General features: G+C 35.0%; 1 protein-coding gene across 2 annotated transcripts in view; it reads left to right on the plus strand.

The window, feature by feature from the left end:
• LOC123697113 (mitogen-activated protein kinase kinase kinase 11-like) overlaps nucleotides 1-24,662 on the plus strand; it is a 51,997-nt gene extending 27,335 nt beyond the window's left edge. The window contains exons 2-13 of one of the 2 annotated variants that reach the window (XM_045643517.1): nucleotides 11,469-11,608; nucleotides 12,074-12,266; nucleotides 12,542-12,717; nucleotides 14,232-14,418; nucleotides 14,827-14,997; nucleotides 15,388-15,534; nucleotides 20,065-20,172; nucleotides 20,612-20,747; nucleotides 21,140-21,257; nucleotides 21,674-22,290; nucleotides 22,737-22,895; nucleotides 23,220-24,662. In XM_045643517.1, coding sequence (XP_045499473.1) covers nucleotides 11,469-11,608; nucleotides 12,074-12,266; nucleotides 12,542-12,717; nucleotides 14,232-14,418; nucleotides 14,827-14,997; nucleotides 15,388-15,534; nucleotides 20,065-20,172; nucleotides 20,612-20,747; nucleotides 21,140-21,257; nucleotides 21,674-22,290; nucleotides 22,737-22,895; nucleotides 23,220-23,277 — 2,210 coding nt within the window. In that variant the 3' untranslated portion in view covers nucleotides 23,278-24,662. The remainder of the gene's footprint in view (nucleotides 1-11,468; nucleotides 11,609-12,073; nucleotides 12,267-12,541; nucleotides 12,718-14,231; nucleotides 14,419-14,826; nucleotides 14,998-15,387; nucleotides 15,535-20,064; nucleotides 20,173-20,611; nucleotides 20,748-21,139; nucleotides 21,258-21,673; nucleotides 22,291-22,736; nucleotides 22,896-23,219) is intronic. The other variant, XM_045643518.1, reaches the window with a different exon arrangement.
• The last annotated feature ends 1,307 nt before the right edge of the window (nucleotides 24,663-25,969 follow it).

The following is a 25,969-nucleotide window of genomic DNA, read 5'->3' on the forward strand; positions in this document are numbered from 1 at the left end:
ACTAATTATTATATATTTGTATATTACCTATATTTAAGTATACATGAGAAATAATAATACGTATATTTTATAATTCAAGTCTATTGACTGGCACTCCAACAAGGGGCTACTGAAAATCAGCGCTTCACAACAAGTGCAGCACATGCTGAGTAGCGACCCTTTTTAGCACCACACTGATTAGGAATAAGTTCTATTTTTTTTTTCTTTTTTAATTTGTTGCTTTTGTTTTGTGTTTTTTTTTTTTTTTCCTTTTATTATGTGTGTGGTGTTGAATAAACTTTTCTTCTTCTTCTTCTTCTTCAATGCCAGTATCTATGACGCGATTCGAGTTCACAAAGTTCATTAGACCTTCGGCCCACCCGTGCCATACGTCTTGCTGACGTGTGACGTCACGTTGAAGTAATGAAACAAAAGCCAAAGTAGCCTTCGGAAATACCACATCACCGTTAATTGTACGGGTCGCAGTTTTAACTGAGAAATTGTGTGAAATCTTGCATTTATTATAAACAAAATATAATAATATGTATCAGGCTTCTCGATTGCCAGCTCCACCCTAAAGTCGGGATGAAATAATATATCGCCAATGTTACTTAGGAATAACGTAGCCTTCTATTGGAGGAAAAATTTCCAAATGATCTTAAGTAAATTCTGAGTTTATCCAATCTTTATGATATAAGTATTTAGTGTAGATGTTGTGTAAAATGCAAATTCCAGACGAACACACGTCAAAAGCACATTGGTATTATCAAAAGCCTCAACCAGAATACACACACAAGACTGAACACGACAATCTAAATTAATATCATTCAAAATCCTCGATCCATAGCCCGCTAAGTTTTCGTCTCTGACGCGAATGGCATTATATTGTAGTCTACATTTGTATTGCTTCCTTCCAGTCTGTCTGGCTCTAGGGCTTCGTTTTAAGATTAAGCCTAGACAATCGAATAATACCTATTTGTGTCTAGATTGTTATATTCAAATTTGTGCATGATTGTGTTGCTATTGGGTTCTTAACTTATACTTTTTAAATTATACCTTTAATGATTTAAGTTCATAAGAGATAATAAATTCTAGTCTTGCTTTGAAAAGAAATAAATAGATTTTTTACCAGGTAAAGACAAAGAAAATTTGTAAAATATTCTGGTATTTAAACTTAAACTACAAATTGTTTGTATAGTTGCTACGGTGTAACAACTGAACCGATGCAAAAGGTTCTATCAATCTTGAGGAACAAAGGTTAATTTGTCTGGAAACTTAATGGCATTTAAATAGGAGAGGGAAACTTTGAGAATTATTTATATTATATTAAAGGTAGTGTATTTCATATATTTGTTGTACATGTTAATGAATTCTGAACGCTGCTTGGCAGTCACAGATGAATATTACGTAAGCGATTGACAAAGGATTCCAGTAGGTGGAAATTCCAATAGATAAAACGATTAGACATTAGTGTATATGAACAAATTAACATAACTAAATGTTTGCAAAATGTTGTGATTTTTTGGTAAAAACTAACCGCAGTATTTTATTTGCATAATGTTTTGTTTTTCTTTATGTTCAAATTTACAACAACAAAAACTTCCTTCTCTGTACATTACCTTTTTCTTCGTACCCTCATGATTCATCCCACATTCCCAAAATATGTCTTTATCAATACTTGATTCCGATAAGTATTTTTACAGTTGCCATTCATTTATGTTTCAATAATGTAACAAGATTTGCAATCCTCACATCCATTTAAAGTATAATCTTACTCTCGTACCAAAAGACACCTTGGCGCGTCTCTTGACGTATATTTCACGGCAATCGCACGTGGGTTTCGATTCAAATGTCTGTCAGACACGACAATGGTAAAGGGCAGCTTTGGACAGCCCGTCAGTTTGTTCATGTTGTGTTGATTGTATTGTATGGTTCTTGTTGTTTCGTATGTAGGACGATGTTATTGTGTCGTGCTTACTAAAACAGCTTACTTTAGTAAGTAGTAGTAAGGAGCACAAATAGTGGCATAATATTGTCGTGAAGGGTATGAATAGGCAATTTCGGTCGGGTACCTTTCTTGTGTCAATACGTATTGAGAAACGCTCCGTCGAACATAATTAATTTAAAAAGTAATAAGTGTAAATATTGTGTTAAATCCGTGTTCATCACAAAGGACTTACCTTCAGTGTATCACTATCTAAAAAGTTTTAATAATTCACAGTGGTAAACACAAACTTAAGCTACAAATTGTGTTGAATGCTGACTTTTCTCGAATACCCACAAGTTGAGAACATAATATTATCAACCGGGAGCATTTATTAGTGTGCTTTTTTACAAAAATCGGTAAAACACCGAAGTATTGGAGCATTTATTACTGTGCTACTTTGACTTTTGATTTTTTTTTTTTTTTTTTTTTTTTTTTTTTTTTTTTTTTTTTTTTTTTTTTTTTTTTTTTTTTTTTTATTACTTTTATTTTTCAACTTAAATTTACATGATGGTGGCCTGCTCAGCGTGTAATGTGAATATTTTAGTAACCCAAAAAAGAATTAAATGCACCAATGGAAACTGCCATCACCTATATCATCAGGATTGTGTCAAGTTTAATGAAACAACTGGTGTACGTTCAAAATGGGTGTGCCCTGTCTGCGTGGCTTCCAGACCCAAGGTGGGAGACAACTCCAATACCCCCGTTCACGGCAAGGTTCCTAGAGATTTGATGACAACGCCAGTAAGCTCCGTGCCGACGACCTCAGACAATGACACGGTGATATTAGAAATTCGCAAGCTCCGTGATGAAATGAATTCAAAATTCGAAAATCAAGAAAAATGTCTTAATAAATATAACTCCACGCTTATCAAAGTCCAACAAGACTTAAAGGATCTTGGCTCTCAATTTTCTTTAATACGAGAAGAATTGGATGAAGCCATAAAATCAATAAAATTTTTATCAGACGCACACGACGACCAAATAAAAATAAATGAACACACTGAAAGTTCTCTTTCGAAAATTCTTGACGAGAACTCATTTCTCAGGTCTGAATTAAATTTATTAAATACAAAAATGGCTCAGCTAGAACAATCCAGTAGAGACAACAATTTGGAAATTCAATGTGTCCCTGAACAACGAAATGAAAATCTTCTTAACATTATAAACAAAATAGCAAGCACAGTTAAATATGATCTAAAAGACACTTACATCGCGGGTTTCCACAGAGTGGCTAAGCTAGATTCTGAATCAAAACGCCCACGCAATATTATACTGAAAATGAACAACCAACGTACCCGAGATGATTTCCTAGCCGCCATAAAAACCTTTAACCGCCAAAACGGAGAGAAATTAAACACATCTCTTATTGGCCTTGCTGGTGCTAAGTCACCAATATTCATCTCGGAACATCTCAGCCCTGCCAATAAACAACTTCACGCTGCCACTAGACTTGCTGCTAAAGAAAAGAAATACGACTTCATTTGGATAAGGAATGCCCGCATTTTTATTCGTAAGGATATCAAATCAGAAGCAAAGTGGGTAAAAAATTTAGATTTTCTGAAAACCTTGTAAACTTTAGCAATAACTTAATATTTATAAATATTTTCTTTTAACTGTATTTATTTTAAAATTCACTCTCAAATGTTATTACCAAAATGTACGAGGCCTCAGAACCAAAACCGAAGAATTTTATAAGTCTATATTGTTAAATAACTACGATGTAATAATTTTAACCGAAACGTGGCTTAACAGTAGTGTATTTGACCATGAACTTTTTGACCAACGTTATAATGTTTTCAGACGAGATAGATCGTCAACTTCTTCTAGTGAGCATAAACGAGATGGAGGTGGTGTCTTAGTTGCAGTAAATAACCGTTTTCGTGTTATAAGAAATTTCAATTGGGAATCAGCATGCGAAGACCTTTGGCTTTCATTAAAAATTAATAATAGCTTTTTAATACACATATGCGCTGTTTACATACCTTCACCTGTTAATTCGTCGTACCTCGAAACATTTTTAAATAATACTACTCAAATCATACATAATGACGTGAACTCTCAGCGCTCTTCCACTTTTCTGATAGGTGATTTTAATCTATGGGAATTAGTTTGGCAACGCGATCGTGATTTAAACTACCTAACAACGTCTTCCAATTGTAGTTCACTCAGTACATATTTCCTCGATTCCCTTGCATTTAACAATTTACAACAATGCAATGCTGTCGCGAATTCAAATGACCGTATTCTCGATTTAGTTTTAGCCAGCGAGCCGTCGCATGTCAACGTCTATAACGCTGATTTACCTTTAGTTTCGATCGATGCGCATCATCCCGCTCTTAAAATTATTATAGAAAATCCTTCTCAACGTCATTTGAAACCAAATAGCGACATTGTTTTATATGATTTTTATAAGTGCAATTATGAAGTCATAAATTTCGAACTGGAACAAGTTGACTGGACTTCCCAATGGATAAACGCCTCCAACGTTGACGAAATGGTCACAACTTTCTATGATATTGTATTAAATATTATTAAAAGTAATACTCCAGTACGCAAACTACGCAATGAAAAATATCCAACATGGTTTAGTCGCCCCTTAATAAAATCTCTTAAAGAAAAAGCTAAGTTTCATTCAAAATACCTAAAATATGGGAATCTCAGAGACAAGCTCCAGTTTGATTTGCTTCGAAGGCGATGTAAGGACATGCTAGACCACTGCTACTCAGAATTTAAAAATCACGCGGCTGATCATTTACGTCATCGTCCTAAGCATTTTTGGAAATTCTTTAAGGATAAAATGAGCAACTGCACAAATTTACCACATGAAATGGTTTTTAATAATACGGTTGTTAAAGGTGGTCAAGAAATATGTAATGCTTTCTCAGATTTTTTTCAATCAGTATATTCTTATTCATCGAATTCAACGTCTTTTTCCATAAATATGCATGATGCAGATACAGACAGTGGTGTCGCCCCTTTTAGCACGTTGGTAATATCTGAAAAAGAAGTGTTAAATCGCTTAAAACTCTTAGATGCCAATAAAGGCCCAGGACCCGATGCAATACCACCAATATTCTATAAAAATTGTGCCAAAGGCCTATACATACCACTTACTCTAATCTTTAACGAATCATTAAAATTAAGCTTCTTCCCATCTACTTGGAAACTCGCACACTTAACTCCGATTCACAAAGCAGGCTCATTAAACGAAATTGCCCAATACCGACCTATCTCGATTCTAAGTACACCTGGAAAAGTTCTAGAAGACATAGTAAATACTAAACTTTTGGCCCACATTAAATGTAAAATTGATCAAAACCAACACGGGTTTCTGCCCCGTAAATCAACAAACACAAATCTTGTAGGTTATGTATCTGATATAGCTGAAGCTCTTGATAAGAATCTCGAGGTGCATGCTGTGTACACCGATTTCAGAAAGGCGTTCGACTTAGTAAATCATGATCTTCTATTACATAAGCTCTCAAATATGGGGATACACGGATCCTTATTAAGATGGTGCGAGTCATATTTACGCAACCGCTCCCAGCTTGTCTCAATCCGAGGTTTTAAATCCACCCCCTATACTATTCCATCGGGAATACCGCAGGGCTCCCATCTCGGTCCTCTCTTCTTTTTAATCTTTGTTAACGACCTCCCGCGTGTAATACAATCCAACTATAGAATGTACGCTGATGATTTAAAAGTTTATAGAACGATTAAGGATAAAACAGATGTTAACATACTTCAATCAGATCTTAATAATATACAAAAATGGTGTACAAATAATCACATGTGCTTAAATATTAATAAATGCTATCACATAACATTTTCTAGAAAGAAAATTCGAACACCTGTTACTTACCAAATCAATAATTTACCACTCACGGAAGTGAGCTTTATCCGTGACCTAGGCGTTATCATGGATAGTTCTTTAAGTTTTAGAATCCATTACGATCATATTGTCAAAAAAGCTTCACAATTATCGGGCTTCGTCACGAGACAAATGAGATTCCTGAAACAACCTCAACTTACCATTTTAATTTATAGCACCCTCGTTCGTGGAATACTAGAGTATTGTTCAGCTGTCTGGAGCCCTAGTTACCAAGTCCATTCCGATAGAATTGAAAGAGTCCAGAAACGTTTTTTGTACCATCTTAGTTACTCAGACCATAAATGTAGGGTTTTAACTTCCTATGACCAGCGTCTGTCGTACTTTAACTTGAGTGGTTTACATACACGCAGGAAAGTAGCGGATATATTATTTCTTTATAAGGTTCTACATGGGGAAGCAGATTGTCCTGATGTCTTGGAGCGCATTTGTCTCTCAATTCCGCGTATCACTACTCGTTTACATAACAGATTATGTTTTCTGCCACCTTTAAGTAAAACTAATCTTGGTCAACATGCACCTCTGTTTCGAATGTGCACCTATGCAAATAGTATCCGATCAGAAATAGATATATTTAGTGGTTCTCTGGTCTCAATTAGGAATAAATTATTAAATTTAATCAAATAAATACATAGTTATCATAATTATTGTTACATAGATAAGGTATCCAATTAAAATTTGTAAATTTGCATGCTGTGTCTACATCCAGAAGGTTATAAATCAACTGCATGATAGTACATAATTAATAGAATAAATCAGAAACATTTTTGTAACCAGTTTTGTAGACCAATAAAAAAAAAAAAAAAAAAAAAAAAAAAAAAATAGGAGAGTAAAGGAAAGTATGGATGTAAATTTATTTGGGTTGATTTGAATCTATGTACGACTGACGCAATGTACTAAAGTAAGCGAAGCAAAGCAAAAGATCTAGTTAGTGTAAAAGATGGTGTAGAATTGATTTCACTGCTGGGTCTGTTTCTATCTAATTCTGTTAAACTTAATGTGTCTGGCATTTTATCATTCGTACAATCAATATTTACTGAACTAAATATATGAACAACAGGAAGAGGCTTATGTTTAAACGACCCCAGGGCAAATGAAACACCAGGTGCATAACGCTAATGCTGCCTAGTGTACGCTGCACCCTTCGTCTAATGGCACACCCACCCAGACGTATCGGTGGTATATGAAAATAAATTTAATTTATATGTTTAGCTATATGTAGGGTTAGTGCTAAGTAAGTTTGGGAGACGATTCCCGCAAGTTGATGGTTTTGTTGTAGTATGGAATTTATATCTCAAGTTACAATTACTTTTAGATGAGCGAATGTATTGTAAGTTATTAGTAAATGAGAAAAGAAAATCAAGAGGTAACTTTTGTTAGTTTTATTTTTAAAACTGTAACAGTTAGTATATTTTGAAAGAACCAGTATCTATTTAATGCATTTAAATCTGATAAAGCACAGGCGAAATCTTCGCGACTAATTGGTGTCAATTCTTTTGGACCTAGTTGCGTAATTTTTTTACATAATAAGCGTTAACATAAATCGTCCTCAATTTCACTAGTTTGATTGACTTTCATATTGAAATTAAAGTCATCGCTTACGATGTTTCAATATTAAATATTAATTCAGTGCAATGAACATAAATCGGATTGGTGTTTCGTCATCAAGTTTAATACCTTGTTGCGGCCGTTTAAGGCGTTTGTAATAGGCCCGAGGGCCTTTTCAGCTCGATCGGTTTATAATGAATTATATTTTCAACGCTGGAATAAATTCATTTATTGTAAGGGGCGTCATACACGAACGTAGGTACTGTTTATAACTCTATAGCGTAATTAAGAATTAGAAATCATTTGCATAATCTGAAAATATTTGAATATTATAGTCGTTTATTTTTTTTTCTAGTGATAGTTATTGCGAGTTGCAATTAACGCACTTATTTTAATTTAAGTTTATGCGGACCTATAAGTAGATATATAATTCTTCTATATTTACAAATTACAATCCGTCTATTTTCTTTTCGACAGTAAATTGAATAAACTCAACTAAACATTAATTCATTTAACATCACTGTTTTCAGGAGATATTCCACTGTTAATCCTGATTATCCTGATAAAATAATGATATCCGCATCACAGTGCATAGATACTATGTATTTAGTATTTACCAATCAATCAAAATAAAAAATATATTTTAATACATCTAAAAGTTGTTCTGTTCTACATCTTAAACGTTAATTAACAGTTTTAACGAGTAAACTATGAGGTTTCTCACGAACGGTGAAGTTTATCATCGACCAAATAAATAAGGAGATATAAGGAGGCTCTGAATTATAACGTCATTTATATAAACGACGATGGAGCCATTACTGTTTAATTGATTCAAATGTAAGAGAAAAGGTTTTATTTGGCTTTGTGTTTTCTATTGGTGAGAAAAGATATGACGTTAAGTAATTATTATAAAAAGTTTAAAGCTATTGAGAACCACAGTCTATAAATTGACAGCAGTGTAATGTAAAGGTCAAACCAAGCTCTCGAACAATGATAGGTTCGTCATCATAATATCGTTGTTACAAACAAAGCTTGGAGTTTATAAGTTTTCTGTCCATTTGTAATGTAATTTTTAGCGTCAATCTTAATTAAACTCTATTATGCTTCCAATTTCACCAAGATTTTTGTGCACAGGTACGTTTGTGCAAATTACTAAAGTGAGTGTTTTTAAACAGAATTCAAAACAACATCTCTTTCGAATGTAAAATTAATATCGAAATTATGTATATTTAAAAATGTATTTATAAAATTTTCCACCAAGTATCGGATAGACAATTCCACGAACAATTTGTTACGCGTCGGTGGTCCTTCATTACCATAAAGTTGGTCAAACGGTCAGCGATCGGCGCGGGATTTGCACAGCGCTGTGCTATCGGCCACTCGATCTCAGTAATGGTTGATACGTGTGGCGATAGCTCGGTAACAGCAATCGAATGGTAACCTAATTGTGACGAGCTTTGTTCTGATGCTTGGTTATCCGGACTCGTTACAGATTTGAGGTTTCGTAGCCAGAGATGTCTAATTTATAGCCTCAAAATGTTGTGGGATAAAGTGTACACTGTGAAATTCAACATCATTATCCATTTCAATACTAAAAAAACTTTGGAGGTTTAATATTTATTTTTTTATGTGAGATTTAACGTATAATAGCTGTAATTACGCATAAATAGTTTTTTTTTATATTACTTTTAGCTGTCTCGCGTGTATATTGTATTATCTTTAAATAGGTGCACATTTTCATGTTTGATATTCGGGACGTCCTGAATCTTATATCGCCCGTACATCATCATTGAGTTACAACTTAATCGAAGCAGATGCTCGCGAGGAATTAAATAAATTAGATAATACGATATGACGGTCACAAATGTCTTAATACTCTAGTGGTTGGCCACACTGTGCGCGTGTGATCCATCATCGTGTTATTTATTTGGCCGCATCAAACCCAATTTAGTAATGTAGTTAATTTTATTACTTCTATTAAACCTGCTCCGTTTACTGGCTTATCTTTAGGTAATTGGTAATTACGTGTTGATGCTGTGTGAACAGCAATCATAGATGCACATTGCACAGTAAGGTACCTTTTTTATAGTGGAGAATGCATTTAGGCATATCCAGAGCGCTCGGGGAAAGGGCCCCTTGGTTATGTCAGACTCACCCTGCTACCTACTCGAAAATATAATTAATCAATTTAATGTGTAGTAAATAGGTATAGATAATATGTATCCGTTGTATTTTTACAAGTCAATTAAGCCTTATTTAACTTATGCATTATTTTATGGTGTTTAAATAATAATTAACATCTCTCAATGAGTTTGTCAAAAAAAATATGCGTGATTTTAGAGACACAATTGGATACGGTAGGTATTCGCTGTAAACTGGTTCAAAATTATTTTTTATCATTCATATACGAAATAGCCTTTTTTATATTGCAAATGAGACGCCAACTACAGTGCATCATAGTTATGTAGGTACATCGCATTATTATTATACAACGATTCCAATTCAAAATATTTTTCCAAGCCAACCTTGGCTAACTAAAGTAAAAAATGTGCAATTAAGAACTATTATGGCATTGTTAGTTCTATGAGAAAAGGTTTAAGCTCCGTCCGTCAAGCACTTAAACGTTGGCAAAGTGCCTGGAGAGAACACTGCAAGTTGTAGGCTCTAGCGTAGCTCACAAGCCTATCTCGGTCTAGACTCTAGACCAGACCATAGACACAACGGATTGACCTAGATGCCAGAAATCGATTCCACAATTTGCCTGTTCAAATATTTACATGTCAGTGTAAACAGTTTGCTGGCATATTAAATTTCCGATGCGGTGTTTTGTTACGACTGGCGTGGAAAAATATCGTGCTAGAAGGTATAAGGTAGTACGGAATAAATACTGCATTGAGCTTGCCTTTATTTGTCCGTCTAAGGCACTCTACGTGACTAATAACTTAAACACAATAAATAAAGTCGATAAAACAATCTTAATATATTTGTTGCAAATGTCTTTGATCTAGCGGTTGATAGCGATGCGGCGTCTTAAAGAGAATATATTAGGGTATTCACGGTAGGTCTACCTTTGTCATTATGCTTTAAAATCGTTATCAAAAACAAATGTGCAATCTAAGAAAATATGCTAACTCAGAAAATAGGACCGTTCCTTAATCTTTTTATGTCTAAACTTGCTGGACTAACAGCATTTCAACACTAGAATAAAATGTTGTTTTTCAACGACACTTTGCTCCATTTTAAAGAAGAAAGTAATTTTATATTTTGTTAGTAAAGTTAAGAAAAAAATAAATTTGAAGCAAATCATTTTTTGGTATTGAGTAATAGGTATTTGCTGAATGAAGCAATCTATAAATTGCGTAATAGTACTTAATGATTTTGCACATACGATACTCCAGTACTATCGAAAATAGAGTGGCCATAAATCACAATATATAGTTTCTAACACTGCAACAATATTTTTCAATTGGAAAGGTCAAAGGAAAGTTCAGAGCGGTGCCAAGGAAGTGACCTCGCCACCCCCGTAACTTATATATTATTATTTGGGTCGCGTACACGCCGAGCCACCCACGTGAACGAAAGCGTGACTGCGCTGTATTTCAATAATGCAATCGTATAATGGCTTCCGAAGATAGGTAATGGAGCTCTCGATGCTATAAGGTCTGGTCGACTGACAAAGGTACGGGAGGAGTCGAAAGTTTAACCTATAGTTGTAGGGGATTACGATGATATATGTTTTGTAGAGAGGAATATATGTGTAGTGAGATGTAGAGCTTTTTGCGTGGAGATCGATAAGCGATCGTGATTTAGTTGGTAGGGTATTGATTGACTTCTAAGTTATATATTCAATTATTCATTACCAATGTGAAGTATCTAAGACTTTTATGAAATCAATGTTGGAAGTCTTGACATATTATATCTATTGTGAATTTTTGCTTATCTTCAACTCGCTGTAAAAAAGGCCCAATTGGACACCGGAAATTCTTTCCCTGTTCTTTTATTTTATAAAAAAAAAAAAAACTTAAAAAAGTATATAATTCTAACCAGTTATTTTTATCTTTCCAGTACTACTAAGTGAGACGATACTGCCCGACGATATGCTGGAGAACAAAACCCTGAAGATCACGGACTTTGGTCTCGCGCGGGAGGTGTACAAGACGACGAGGATGTCGGCTGCCGGCACGTACGCGTGGATGCCGCCTGAGGTATGCTGCAGATGTGTGGATTTTATCTAGAGTGCAGTATAGAGATCTGTGTCTGATTGTGTGCTCTAGTGATGGGCAAGAGATGACAAAAATGCTACTAAATTAGATTGAGTAGCTCTGCTCAAGATAATATATGAATTGTGTGTGTGGAACCATAAACAGAAACTAGAAATTAAAACAAATTATGAATAGATACATATGCGTAATTAAATGTTAAATAGTCGATGGAAATAAAATAACAATTTAAGTATCATTCAAAGGAAATACTTATGTATTTTGATGAATTTTAATATTTAAAACTACCTTCTGCAATGTGACTGTTGAGAAAACTGAAAGTTGTCATTATAAACTTGTCTTTATTCATCTAAATTCTACACTACTCGCTACTAGCTATATCAATGACTGGTGCATTTAATAATTTCCCTTCAAATGCCTGTTTACGAAGTCTTCTGCCAACTCTTCCAGGTGATAAAAAACTCCACATTCTCACATGCGTCTGACGTATGGTCGTACGGTGTGTTGCTATGGGAGCTGCTGACGGGAGAGACGCCCTACAAGGGTATAGACGCGCTGGCGGTCGCGTACGGCGTCGCTGTGAACAAGCTGACGCTGCCGATACCGAGCACCTGTCCGGAGCCGTGGAGGGTGTTGATGGAAGGTGAGGAAGGTTTAAAATTTATAGGAAAAGAAGGCCTTTTCTCCCTAAAATTAAAAATGTCAATCTGTCCATACAAGATTTTGTTAAACAGTTATTGAAATGAAGAGACAGTCACCATAGTCACATTTGTAAAAAGTTATTTAAAACATAAGTTTTGGTAGTAGATTATAGCAAATGATGATAATCTATCAGTCGTTTATACTTTCACACCTCTTACCTCCTTTTCGCTTTGTACTTTAGTTTATTCTAACAATTCGTATGACGTATAATTTCAGCATGCTGGCACTCGAATCCTCGCGAGAGGCCACTCTTCCCGGAGATCCTGGACCAGCTCGAAAGGATCAGACAGTCGGAGTTCACGCGGGCGCCACATGAATCTTTTCACACTATGCAAGATGGTTGGAGGATCGAAATCGAAGAGGTCCTCCGGGATCTACGGAGGAAAGAAAAGGTAGGAGAAGGAGCAGGAACAAAACATTGACAAAAATGCCCCAAAATTTTCCAAAGGTTTGGCCAGAAGTTTTGGAAATACTTCCGAAAACAAAAGGATTTAAACTTTTGCATTCCTTCCGTTACAGAGCTTAAGAATTTGACATTCTGCACACTTGCAAGTTGTTAACTTTTTTTTTTTAAGTAAAACAGTTTCAGTAAAGTAGTTTAATGATCAATTGCATTTAAAGGACCCATCACAGTAATTTGATGATCATTCATGCATTTTACATTTATATGAATATATTTTTACATTTAATCACCAAGAATAAACTTTGAAATAAAACGTAATAAGTATTTGTTCATTCATCTAAATATATTTAGCTTTATGTACCTATATAAATATTGTTGACTAATAAATAATTATGTTCTCCTATCGCTTACATAGGAATGCAAAACTATAGAAGAGGTTAGTGCTAGCTAACTCTTGTGTTGTATGTAATTGTTTTATGTATTTTGTTAAATTAATTAGAAATATATGCATGTATTTATAGTGTTAATTCATAAAATAGGAAATATATATTTTTTGAACATGATTCTAAAATTTTGTAGTGATCTATATGTTTATGTAGATGTTGATATTATGTTAGCAAGGTTTTAATAGTTTGTATTGTTATAAAAGTTTATTATTTGTAGCTGTGTTGTTGAACTAAATATGTGTATGTGTATTTGTATGGTATGATTTATTAAAGTATTTATTTATAGTCATAAATGTAATGAGGGTAATATAATTATTTTGGTTTTGTGTAAAAGTAGCGCTTTATTATTATTATATTAAATAAATTTAATAATTCGTTTACATTTTATAATACAAATACATTTGTATTCCCCTTGACATCTCATCAACATCTTTATAACTTCAACAACTCTGTCTAAAAGTTTATAGTTATCAAGCATCACATGATGTGTACACATTTTTTGGTTAAAATTTATTTAGCAGGATACTGTTAGCATTTACAACAATTTTGTCTCTTCATGCTTTACCCTCACAATTTTGTTTTGAACATCTATATTATAGATCTGGTTATTCTCATGCAATTTACTGGCAAATATAGTCACTGAAAGGCTTTTTCTCCAACACTTGTTTGTTTGGGGACCATTTTGCTACTATTTTGTGTTACATTTTTAAGGATCGGTTTCACAGCTTGCTCATAATGTCCCAGAATGCCTATCTGAAATTTGAAGTAACATTCATGCACATGCCACTTTTTTAACTAATACATAAGCTTATTAGAACACAGAAAGGCCAACAAATCGTTCGCAAAGTGCCCGACAATGCGAACGCTCATGGGCGGCGACGAGCTTCCAAAAAGTAACTCGCTTGCTCTTTGTTGGTGATGATATAAAAAAAAAAAAAAAAGCTGTGAACCCGGCCCCTAATTGTACTTTTATATTGTTCCTGCCAAATTAAAATCTATCCATGTGTATATTGTTCCTCTGTGCCAAATTTAACCATGGCCATATATATATTTCCAGGAGCTAAGATGTCGCGAAGAGGAATTGACTCGTGCGCAGCTCCAGCAACGGCTCGTGGAACAGAATCTCGCGCAGAAGGAGAGAGAGCTGGAGATGAGAGAGATAGATTTAGCGGCGAGAGAGTTGCACATATTGATCTTCGCTAGCAACATGTCCCAGCAGCCGCCGCAGCCTAATAAGAGGAAAGGTGGGTGCTTTTGTTCAGCTTAAAGTACCCCATTGACCTACTCCATATCAATTACTAGTAAATTTTGGTTGTGTGCAGGCTGTTTATGTAAAAAAATGTTGTTACAAAAATTAATGTTTTTGAATGCTATACTGGCAATGTTCTTGTTTAATTTTTTAAATAATTTCACGATTAAATTTGTCTTAGTTTACCTTGATTACTTTAAATTTTAGATGCTTATTATTGCCAATTTGTTAAATGTCAAAAAAAATAGAATTGGTCCTTCGAGTCTTATCTATTCTAAACTATCTACAATGTCTTGTTCAACTCTTATTATCTATTTTACAGTAAATTACTGTTCCATTATAAACTCTAAACAATATAAAAATTGATCCTTCGAGTCTAACCCGTCATTTATACTTCTTTCAGGCAAATTCAGTAAGATCCGACTGCTAAAGAAGGACACTATATCCTCTCCACTCGACTTTCGGCACACACTCACTGTGCGGCCGAGCGACGACGAGGCGAGCGTGAAGCAGCTGGTCGCGGTGGCGAAGGACACGCCGCCCGGGTCGCCGGCCATCATGCGGGCGATCGCACGTGAGTGGCGAGATTTATTTGAGTGGATAGTGTTAAGGGTGGAGATGAGATTACAGAGCGTGCAATTATTCGCAATGTTGTAAAAATACACTTTGAGTTTCTCCTGATTTTCTCGCACGTGAGTGGCGGGCTTTATTTGTGTGGATAATGTTGGTGTTGCCAAGTGATGGAGATCATTACAGATCGTGCAATTATTCGCAATGTAGTAAAAATACAGTTTGAATTTCTCTAGGTTTTCGTTGAATCGCGTCTCTTTTTACTGTGTTCGCACTGCACAGATTGAAGCCTTTTTTTTTCTTGCATTAACATGCATTTGTTAGATTTTTTTAAGCTAGTTAACAATATGGCTGTTTTGACAGCAATTTAACCAGTGTATCTTTGTTTTCGCAGTGCCAGCGGACGGCGTGAAGGGCAAGACGTGGGGCCCGTCGACGGGGCACACGCGCACGCGCACGCACCTGCCGCTGCCCCGCCCGCACCGCCCCTCCACCTCCGCGCCGCACCTCTCCCCCGCGCGCCCGCCCCGCGCACACCCCGGTCAGTGCACACACACACACTCGATTCTATTGTCTATATACAATCGATTCTGTTGACTATATATACTCGATCCTGTTGACTAAACACTCTCGATCCTGTTGTCTAAACACTCTCGATCCTGTTGTCTAAACACACTCGACCCTGTTGACTATACACACTCGATCCTGTTGACTAAACACTCTCGATCCTGTTGTCTAAACACACTCGATCCTGTTGACTAAACACTCTCGATCCTGTTGTCTAAACACACTCGATCCTGTTGACTAAACATACTCGATCCTGTTGACAATACACACTCGATCCTGTTGATTAAATACAATCGATCCTGTTGACTATATACAATCGATCGTGTTGACTATACACACTCAATCCTGTTGTCTATATACAATTGATCCTGTTGGCTATATACAATCGATCGTGTTGACTATACACACTCGATCCTGTTGTCTATATAATATCGATCCGGTTGTTCATATACAATCGATCCTGTTGACTATACACACTCGATCGTATTGACTATACACACTCGATCCTGTTGACTTAACACACTAGATTCTGTTGACTATTATACACACTCGATCCTGTTGACTATACACATTCGATCCTGTTGACTATACACATTCGGGCCTGGTGAGTATATACTTTCGATTCTGATCAGAATTATCGGTCCTGACTACGAGTTCTTACACGAGATTCTGGTGACTATTCAAACTCATTCTTGAGTACACACATTTGCTCAAAGTCAAATACGCTCAACGTATGTAATATTAACTTTTTTTATTTCTTATCTTAATAAAATTGCAATATTACCATAAATTACTTATTATTATAGTCTGTTACATGTATCTGCGAGAGGGTAGTATATTGGTTTATGCAACAGCAATTTCAATAAGAATGTTAACTTTTTATGAAATGTGTTTTTCCAATATTTTATTACAGGAATAATTTCTAGTCATGTTAGTAGTGCATAAGTTATATTTTAATTAAGGACGTATCTTCAGTTTAGATAAAATTATGATAGTGTACCCTTAGAATTACAGTGACTTGATTAATATTGTAATCAATCTTTTTTATTGTTATCCATGACTTTTGGAAATCTTGTAGTAAATTTTTTTAATGTTTGCGAATATTTCGTAGTAAACTATATAAGTAAATTTTTTAACAAGTAGGGTAAGTCACTGCAATTCCAAGCGTAGTACAACCAAACACACATTTACTCATACGTCGATTTTCCAACAAAAGACGTGGGCGTTATAATAAGCGAAGTGGAAGAGACGAAGCGCAAGCCGCGCAAGTCGAAGTCGCAAGTTCGAACCCCCAAAGCGAAACCCACCACTGCGGCCAAACGCTGCGGTTCCCACGACGATCTGCTTCGAGACGCGCCCAAACCCCGGCTGCTCTGCCCCATGTTCCCGGCCCCCGACCCCCCGGACCCCCTGCACTACGACACGGTGTTCGGCCCGACCCCTCCGACCCCGCCCGTGCACGCGGAGAGGAGGAAGGGCTCGCATGGAGATGTGCGCAACTTTTTAAAGAGTATACGGTCGAATAGTCTCGCGGGGTTGTTGGCGGTGGCGGGGTCGCTGTCGTCCGATACGACGGAGCTGCTGAGGGACGAGTGACGTGACGTGATGTGATGTGACGTGTCGTGTGGTGACGTGATGTGATGGTAGGGCAAGGCGCGTTGTGGTAATAATAAGTACAGTAATAGTTGGGTTATTTTTTTGATAATTTTTTGTTACAGATTTATTTTGGGCCTATTGACTACTTATTAGTTTCTATTTAAAACACATGTCATCGATGGTTCTAGCTGAAAAAATTAAAGTTATTTTTAATGCTTTTAAAATACCCAATAACTAATTTTGTATGTTTTTAGGATTTGGTGACGTTTGTATTGGAAAGAAATACGTAAACGAACACAATTCAATACAAAATGTTTAGAAAATTTCTAACATATTTCCTTATAGTGTTTCCATTACGCGCCATCGCCCTACGTCACAAATTATATAGAGTCTAAACGCGTCAGTAACAATCAGTACAATCGGGTTGCCATATACAGAACATATCATTTGTGTGAAACATTCCTCGCGATTGCATTTTTTAATTATTTTCCTCACAAACTCGCGCTTAGTACAGTCACTCGTCCGTCGGCTCGTAGATTATGTACATACAGTTCCATGGTTTTATACTAGTGTGTAAGGTTAAAATAAAAATTAATAAAAAAGACTTATTTTTCGCTAGGTTTAGGTTAGGTTAGATCTAGTGTCCGTTTTTACACGCTTCAAATATTAAACGAATTTCGTATTTTTGCAACGGGATGATCTTTTTGTACTCCACGTGTTTTTCACAGTTGTTAAAGCCGAAGCATTTATCTCGATTATCGACATTAGTATAATAATAGTGTAAGTCATAAATAAATTACTGGCAAAATGCAATAAATACAAGTCTCATAGTCATTTAGAAGTTTTTATCTCTTCAACGTTGCCAGTAATTTATTAGTTAATCTAGTTAGTTTAAATATAAACGTAAGATCTGTATTTAAGGTTTATTTTAAAAGACTTGACTGAGAATTTTAAGGTATCTTGCCAATTTGTACGGACTCTGGCACAAGTATCGGTCGCGTAGAGTCGACAAAAAAAGTTAAAATAACAAAAAATGTACTCGATCGTGATTGATCCTGTGTCCAGTTGAATTTTACTAATTTTGTCCCATTTTTTGTTTATTGCTGCTCTAAAGGATCTTCAGACAATCTGCCATATCCTTGTAAGTATTGTTTTCTCAAAGCCATGTTTAATAAATTTCGTATGAAAATGTTCAAAAACGTCACAAATGTAGTTTAAAGTATTGAATTGTGGCAGATGTAGGTATAATAAGCGATTATCGTATGTGATTTGTCCAGAATGTTTGTGCGTGTTGTAGATTTATTATAATTTTGTAATTTTTTTATCAGTTTTTTTTTTTGTGAATTGTAAGCATTTGTTTGCTTCCAGCCTGTTTTATTTTTTAGTTAAGCGCTATGCATGCTTATCAGTTCATAGTTACGCTATATACGGTACAGTATAGAATCTTATATATGTATTTGTTGTACTTACTCGTTAGTATACATCGCTTTGTCTTACACATGTCATATGGCACGCTTTCAAATGTTTACAATGGTCTAATGAAATGTTTTTGGAAGTCTGTTTGATTCTACATTCCATTTTGAATAGCGCAGTTTATGAATGCAGCAGCACAGTTTGTTAAAGACGCCCCACGTCAGACAGGCTTTCAAGGCGAGACTAGTGTAGAAGTAGGTACTGAATGTAATATAGTACAAAATATTTCCGCCGTAACATTCGATAACATAATGTTCCTATGGTGGTGGACCTTACCGAGAGGCTCAAACGAATTGTCGAAATGTCACCAGTGTGCCTAGTGCGAGTTTTCATCGAGTACGAAACGTTACTATCGCGTCTGCGTCACAGCGAAATTTGTATGGGGAATCAAAGCTTCCCCATACGTCCGCTAGGGGCGCTGTTCGATTTCCCATACTAATTCGGCTGTGACGCAAACGCGATAGTAACGTTTCGTACTCGATGAAAACTCGCACTAGGCACACAGAGCGATGATAATCTATATGATGATAAGGCTCTATTTGTAACTTAATCGAATAGAAACTCTTTGGTGATCCGGTTCTCTAGTTTATACTTAATTTCTTTTATATATCAATAAACCTTTTTCCATAAAATCGATTCTGGTGTATTCTTTTAACATGGGACTACTAATATGCTAACACACCCCCTAACCGAGTGAGACCGTGCCGATATCAATAAACAAGTTAAAATTATATGAGGTGAAGGTTCAAATGAGAACAGTGAATAGCTTTGGCTTATCTAATCGGGACGCGAAACGATTGGAGGATAACTTTTTAACAATTTGCGAAGTTACAAGTCTCGTGCCATGACAAATGTATTATGCACATGTAAGTATAATAGAAATTTTTATTATTTATTCCGCTTTTTATGTTGCTTTGAACTGTTTGGCATGCGTAGGTAGTTACGTTTTATATCACGCGTTTTTATTTGCACACACATATTATATTGATTATGCAAGCACAAATGTCGCATTCAAAATGTACTCAGATTGTAGCAAAGTAATCAAATGTATATCCTAAAAATTGTATGTCACTAGTGTAGTGAAATTAACGTTTTCAATAAAGATAAATACCTACCCTCTTTTAATACTGTTTTGAACTCATGTTGTTAAAATTATTAATGATTTCACCCTATCATCGGTTTCACATTACCATCATTTATTTGATCGCACTGTTGAACCGTGAATTCTAAAACTACCCGCATAATAGCTGTTTAATCATCGACTTTGTATTATTATAAGACAATAGCCAAGTGTAGTTGATATTTTTTGAAATCCTACTTTTATATACATTTTTTTGCAAAAAAATAGATCTTATAATAATACATCGATGTTAGTTGCTAATTATGTTGTGAGCACGCACCTAGCCGACTAACGCCTATGTTTCTATTCACATAGGCTGTTTTCCTTACACAGACTTCAGCCCCGAGGACTGGGGTCCGGAGTTCCCGTTGAGCGCCGCGTCGAGATACACGATACCGATGCCCACACTTTATAGTACGGAAGGTGAGTATTTTTTGGGATTTTTTGTATAAAAAAGTGGTCTAGGGAAGTGTTTTACGCTCTATATGGATAGTATCTATAGTTCTCTTTGGATTAAACACATAAACTTAAAAAAATGTACTTAATCTATTACAAGTGTCTATTAATTGTATTTTTTAAACCACCATCAATTTGTCATAGTATTTTCTATGATAATTAATTTGTTTGGCTATATATTCAGAGATATTTAGATTGTTAACACAAGATTTCGTTCATTTATTTCAAAATCGTTCTGTATGAATTAGAATGTAATTCGGTCACTTCTATAAAGCACTTTTTTATACTTTTTCAATGTACGAATCTTTTTTCAATTTATTCTATGAATTCACGTGACAAACAAACAGACAAGTTTATCCTGGCATTTACAATAATAGTTTATCTTTTTATTAATAATTATTTTCAGGTTATAAGTACAAAAAGCCGAGTATAATAGAGCTTGTGTTATACAACATGGCGGCATTACTAGGAGGTGTTGCGGCCGGGTATGACGTCAGAGTGTCTAACGTCAGCCCGTTGCATCCTACGCTGCAACCTCATCGGTGAGAATGTTTAATTGCTTTTTATTTGATAAGAAAATCGTATTAAATACTTACTACTTTTACTCTTATTGATTACTTGGCGGTACTAGTTTTTGGGTGGCTGATTTTAATACACATTTATTCGTCTATTTTTGTGTGCAGACAACATTCAAATTAAACTTTTTCTCTTGAAATAATGATAATAAATTTGTAAATAATCTTAATTTAGTTTTTCATTATCTATGACGTTACTGAAGACTAATTTTATTCTCGCTAGCATGGGTCATAATGTTTAGTAGTAACTTTCAGGGCTTACTACACTTTATTTTCGTTTTTTTTTTTCCAATGACATTGCTATCACGTACTATTTATTCTTATACTGTATTAAATAATAATAAATAATATAATTTCAGTGCGGAATTAGAAACGGACGCACTACTACCAGCATACGACAGCTTTGGTTTCGCGCACAACACGTACCACGGGCCCACGAGGCACTTGCGGGCGCCGCTCACACATCTAGCTGATCCAGTACGTATACATTATTTAGTTACTTATTTGTCTAAAGGTATTAAAAATCTATATTTTTGTCATGTTATATTCATATATGTTAATGCAAAGTACGATGTCTTGCTGAAAGCTTGGAATACTCTTGCTTGATTTGTGATAACTACGTGTTGTGTCAATTTCTTCTTAATAACTCAGGCCCCGGAATCACAGACACAATAGAAAATTATCTATTGTGTTGTGGACCGCTCGGGGCTCAATGGGTTAAAAGATTTTTTAGCTAAGCTAATGAACCCTTTGGATAAAATAAAGATTCGTTGTTATAGTAACTTTATTGACAAATTGAAAGAAAAAAGAGATAGAAAAAAATATATAATAAAAATCTTGATAGCTGTATACTCATCAAATTCCAACATAATTGATTCACGATTTCCTTCCAGATAACGAGTCTACAAACGGTGGAACCGAAACCGCTCCGTTTCACGGACTCCCCCTCCCACTACGCGCACCCCTCCCCCTCCTCCGGCTACACGCACTCTGCACAACCCTCGGGCACGTCTGGTCTTGGCACCAACTACACCTCCACACAACCCACCCCCTCCCCACGACGGACCTCCTCCTCCACGTCAGACCATCTAGCAGACCTCTACCATAACTATAGGGAGAACTTCCAACCGTCTCCGTCGCAAGAACGGGTCCAAGACTTCTATTATAGACCCGAATATCCGTACGATAGGACGGCGGATTACGTGGTCAAACATCCGTATTATGGGTACGATGAATGCTCCTTCGAGTATAGGGAACCAACGCCCGACTATAGACCGTTTACCCATAGACGGACGCCGTCAAATTCTTCAACATCCAACTCGCATCCCGAAGAATTTTCGCCGTCAAGACAGTTTCAGAAGTATCCGAAAAATAGAGAAGACTATAGAAGTCCAAAAACGGAATATCCGCGCAAGAATGACTATTCGCTGCCGAGGGATTTCTACAGGGAACAAGCGGAGGTGGAACGGCCAGCGAATCTAGGGTTGGAATTAGTGCCAACTAAGTTGAGGTAATTATAATAAACACATTTTTATTTAGAAACCATTTTAAAATAGTCAAAGTAACATAACAATTTATTAGACAAAATGGCAAAGTGGTACAGCAATAATTAATGAATATTTTAAATGTGAAAGTGTGTTTCTTTCACCTCGCAGCGTAGCAATTTCATGATATGCTTTTTGTTTTTATAGGATAGTTAGCAGGCTAGAGATAAAGGCTAATTTTTACTACAGCAAAACATTTATGTGATGCACATTTGAAACACTTTTTCATACAATTTTTACACGCATGATTATTCCTGTTAATAGTCTTTGTCCACATGAGTGAAGCTACTATATAACAGAAAAAAGTTTCGGTCCGTATTTTTGCGTGAAACCCGCACGGACAGCACGGTCTTATATAATTTTATCATCTAAAAAAAAAATACATATTTTATAACTAAACAAATTACTACAGGTCAAGTCTAAAAAAGTACAAGAAATCCTCCGCATCCGGGGGTAGTTCGGGTGGGGGGACTCCTACCAACCCCACACCACCGGACAGTCTCACTAGCGAAACGGACAGCTCGTATGTGTCCGCTAGGGACGTGTCGAGCGGGAGCCAGTCTAGAGTCAGGTGAGTCTTTAAAACGTATTTAAAAAACATGTAAATAAATATTGTAAACAAATATTCCTCAAACTCAGACATTTATTCAATTAGACTTCCTCTAAAAGCACTATTATATCATAACATAGATAAATCATTTTCCACCCAATAGAAAATTATTTGACACGGCTAAATATGCCTAAAGGTTATGTAAAACGAAATCGTGTTGACTTGACAAATAAGTTTTGTTTACAGGGCGCAAAACACATACAATAATTAATTAAAGTAGTTAAATAGCACTGAATAACTTGTTCTTAATTTCTCAGTGAAAACAAATATTAACATACATTACAGATTCAGTCCGGAAACGATGGAGGGTCACCTTGAAAGGCGGCCTTCGAGACACTCGTAGCGAAGGCTCAAGAAGTTCGACGACTATCTCGTGTGACGTCGGACTATTCTACTTGCCATGCATCCAGGATGCTACAGAAACATCGCGGATGCTTCGGAAACATTGAGGATGCTTCAGAAAATATTGAGGATGCTTCGGAAACATTGAGGACGCGTCAGAAACATCGAGGATGCTTCGGATATGTCGAGGATGCTTCAGAAAATATTGATGATGCTTCAGTAATTCCCAGGATGCTACAGAAAGATCGAGGATGCTTTGGAAATGTTGAAGATGCGTAGGACGTCCATAACGCATGTTAAAACATCATAGATACTTTAGGAATTCTTGGATATGACCATTTTTATGCAGTTTTCGAAAAGTGTTTTGTAAAACACGTTGGTTTGAATTTCATTGGTGACTATTTGCTTTGACTTTCAGAAAAATTTGACTTACTGAATATAATTTTTCTGGATATGACACTTTTTATGATATTATATTGATGTGAAGTCAAAAAACGTATGGGACTGATGTTATAGACTTCTGATATAGCTTCAGTTTAAAAATATTCAGTGTGTATGTTTTTTGTTTGTGTGTAATATTTAAGAAGGTTAAATTATTTTTTTGGGAGAATTATATTAATATTTCATATGTATAAATAATAAAAGGGATCAAAACTTAAAATCAAGTTTGTGTACATTTATGAGTTTAAGTGTTTCAAAATCCAAGAGAAATTATGTTGCCTTCTGACTTTTACAGACATTATTTAAGTCGGTAATGTTAAAGATAAATAATATTTAACACCTTAAATATTTTACACATTACAGAAAATATATGACGAGTTACGAGCGATAGGCTTTACCACGATATTAAATACTTAGATCGCTGGTTGTATAGTGCTAGTTGAATATTTTTAACGTAAAAAAATTAATTTAAACTTTTTATAATAACTAAATTTGTCGAATATTTTATTGGATTTGGTTAATAAATATCTTAGTCATATTGTTGTCCTGTTCTTGCAGTGTAAAATATATGAAGTTAGAGCAGGATAGACCTCAATTAGTATTTTTATAATATAGAGATTGTGTTCATTATAATATTGTTTTTTTTTTAATGTAAATTTTTGAGAAAAAATTGGGCTTTTTAACATAAATAACAAGTTACTAACATTCCTTAATTCAAAGCAAATAAAAAATGAATCTCGTCTTTCGATGACTGAACAGAAAAATACGCGTTAAATTTAAATGTTATAAAGGGAGGAATTATTATCTCATCACTATTGCAACGCAACATTTTTTTTTTTCGAAAAATTAAAATCAAGACAAGACTACTGCGAAACATGGATAGGATTTAATTAATTTTACATAGTTTACACGTTAAGTGATCTTACTTATCCAAAAAAGCGCTAGAGTTCGTACTCTAGATATTAAAAGTTAACGTTCAAAAATCATGTTTATTTTATGGCAGCTTTTATTAAATACGGCATTTGTGATTAAAATTTGTAAACGACATTTAAAACATTGAGGATGCGTCAGAAACATCGAGGATGCTTTGGAAATGTTGAGGATGCGTATGAAATTTATAAACGATAATTATATTTTGACGATAGAATATTTTTGTGAAATCAAAGTCTTCAGAGTTTGAACTCGGATGTAATATTTTAATTTTAGCAAATAAATTATGTATTAATTATTATTAGCCTCGAATATCGGCCCGGGATAATCGATTAGATTGGGCTTAGTAAGTTTATTTATCGAGTTAAGAATAGCTATCTGTATAAATTTAATTGTATACTCTATATATATTATGTTAGAGTTACGTTTTGAAAACTATCGAAGACGACACGAGCATTTTTTTTTTTCGAAACAATTTTTTATGCAATATATAGGCACAAAAGTATATAATGTACAAAGTGTAAATACCGCGGTGTACAAGCTTAATTAATTTAACTGGCATTTATGTTTGTTTTTCTCGTAAATAAATAGTACAAATATGTTAAGGTATCTATGTACGTATATATTGTAATCGTTGTGTGTATATTCGGAACTTAATTGTATGTACTTGTATCGTATGCGTTTTGTACAAACAGAATAGATATTTTTTACTAAAATATCATATTTTGGTGATCGATACGGTGACGTCACGTTGGAGCGAGGCTAGGACAATAAAATTACGATTTATTTTATCTTTTTCAATGATATTTCTACCTATCTAGCTCTTATCAATAATAATATTCATAAAACAAGATTATTTGTTCTTCGATTTCCTTTCGCTATCTGAAATACTAGATTTCTAAGAACCGGATTTTAATTGAGTTTCGTCGTTTCGTTTGATAATAAAAAACCTTTTTCGATAAGAATTCTATGTTATTGTTATTTTATAAGAATGTTTTTCATTACGTTTCGATATTTAAAGATGATCTTTGCAATCACGTTTATTCTTCACTATTTATTTATAAAATAACGTTTTGTTGTACATTTAATCTTATTGCATTATCTGTACAAAATATGTAAAAAATTACACTTTTTTACTGTTTCTCTCTATCAGAGATTTATTTAAACAATATTACTTTTTCCTCTTTTAAAACTGTATAGTCGCTCTAGCGTCGCACCGTATCGTCACCGGTACTGTAGTCATAGCAGCTTTTGTATTCACAATGTTGAAATAGGACAAATCGAAGTTACTAGTCTTGATATTTGCGGTATAATTATTCTCA

Source organism: Colias croceus, chromosome 14, assembly GCF_905220415.1.
Source record: "Colias croceus chromosome 14, ilColCroc2.1".
Taxonomy (NCBI): Eukaryota; Metazoa; Arthropoda; class Insecta; order Lepidoptera; family Pieridae; genus Colias; species Colias croceus.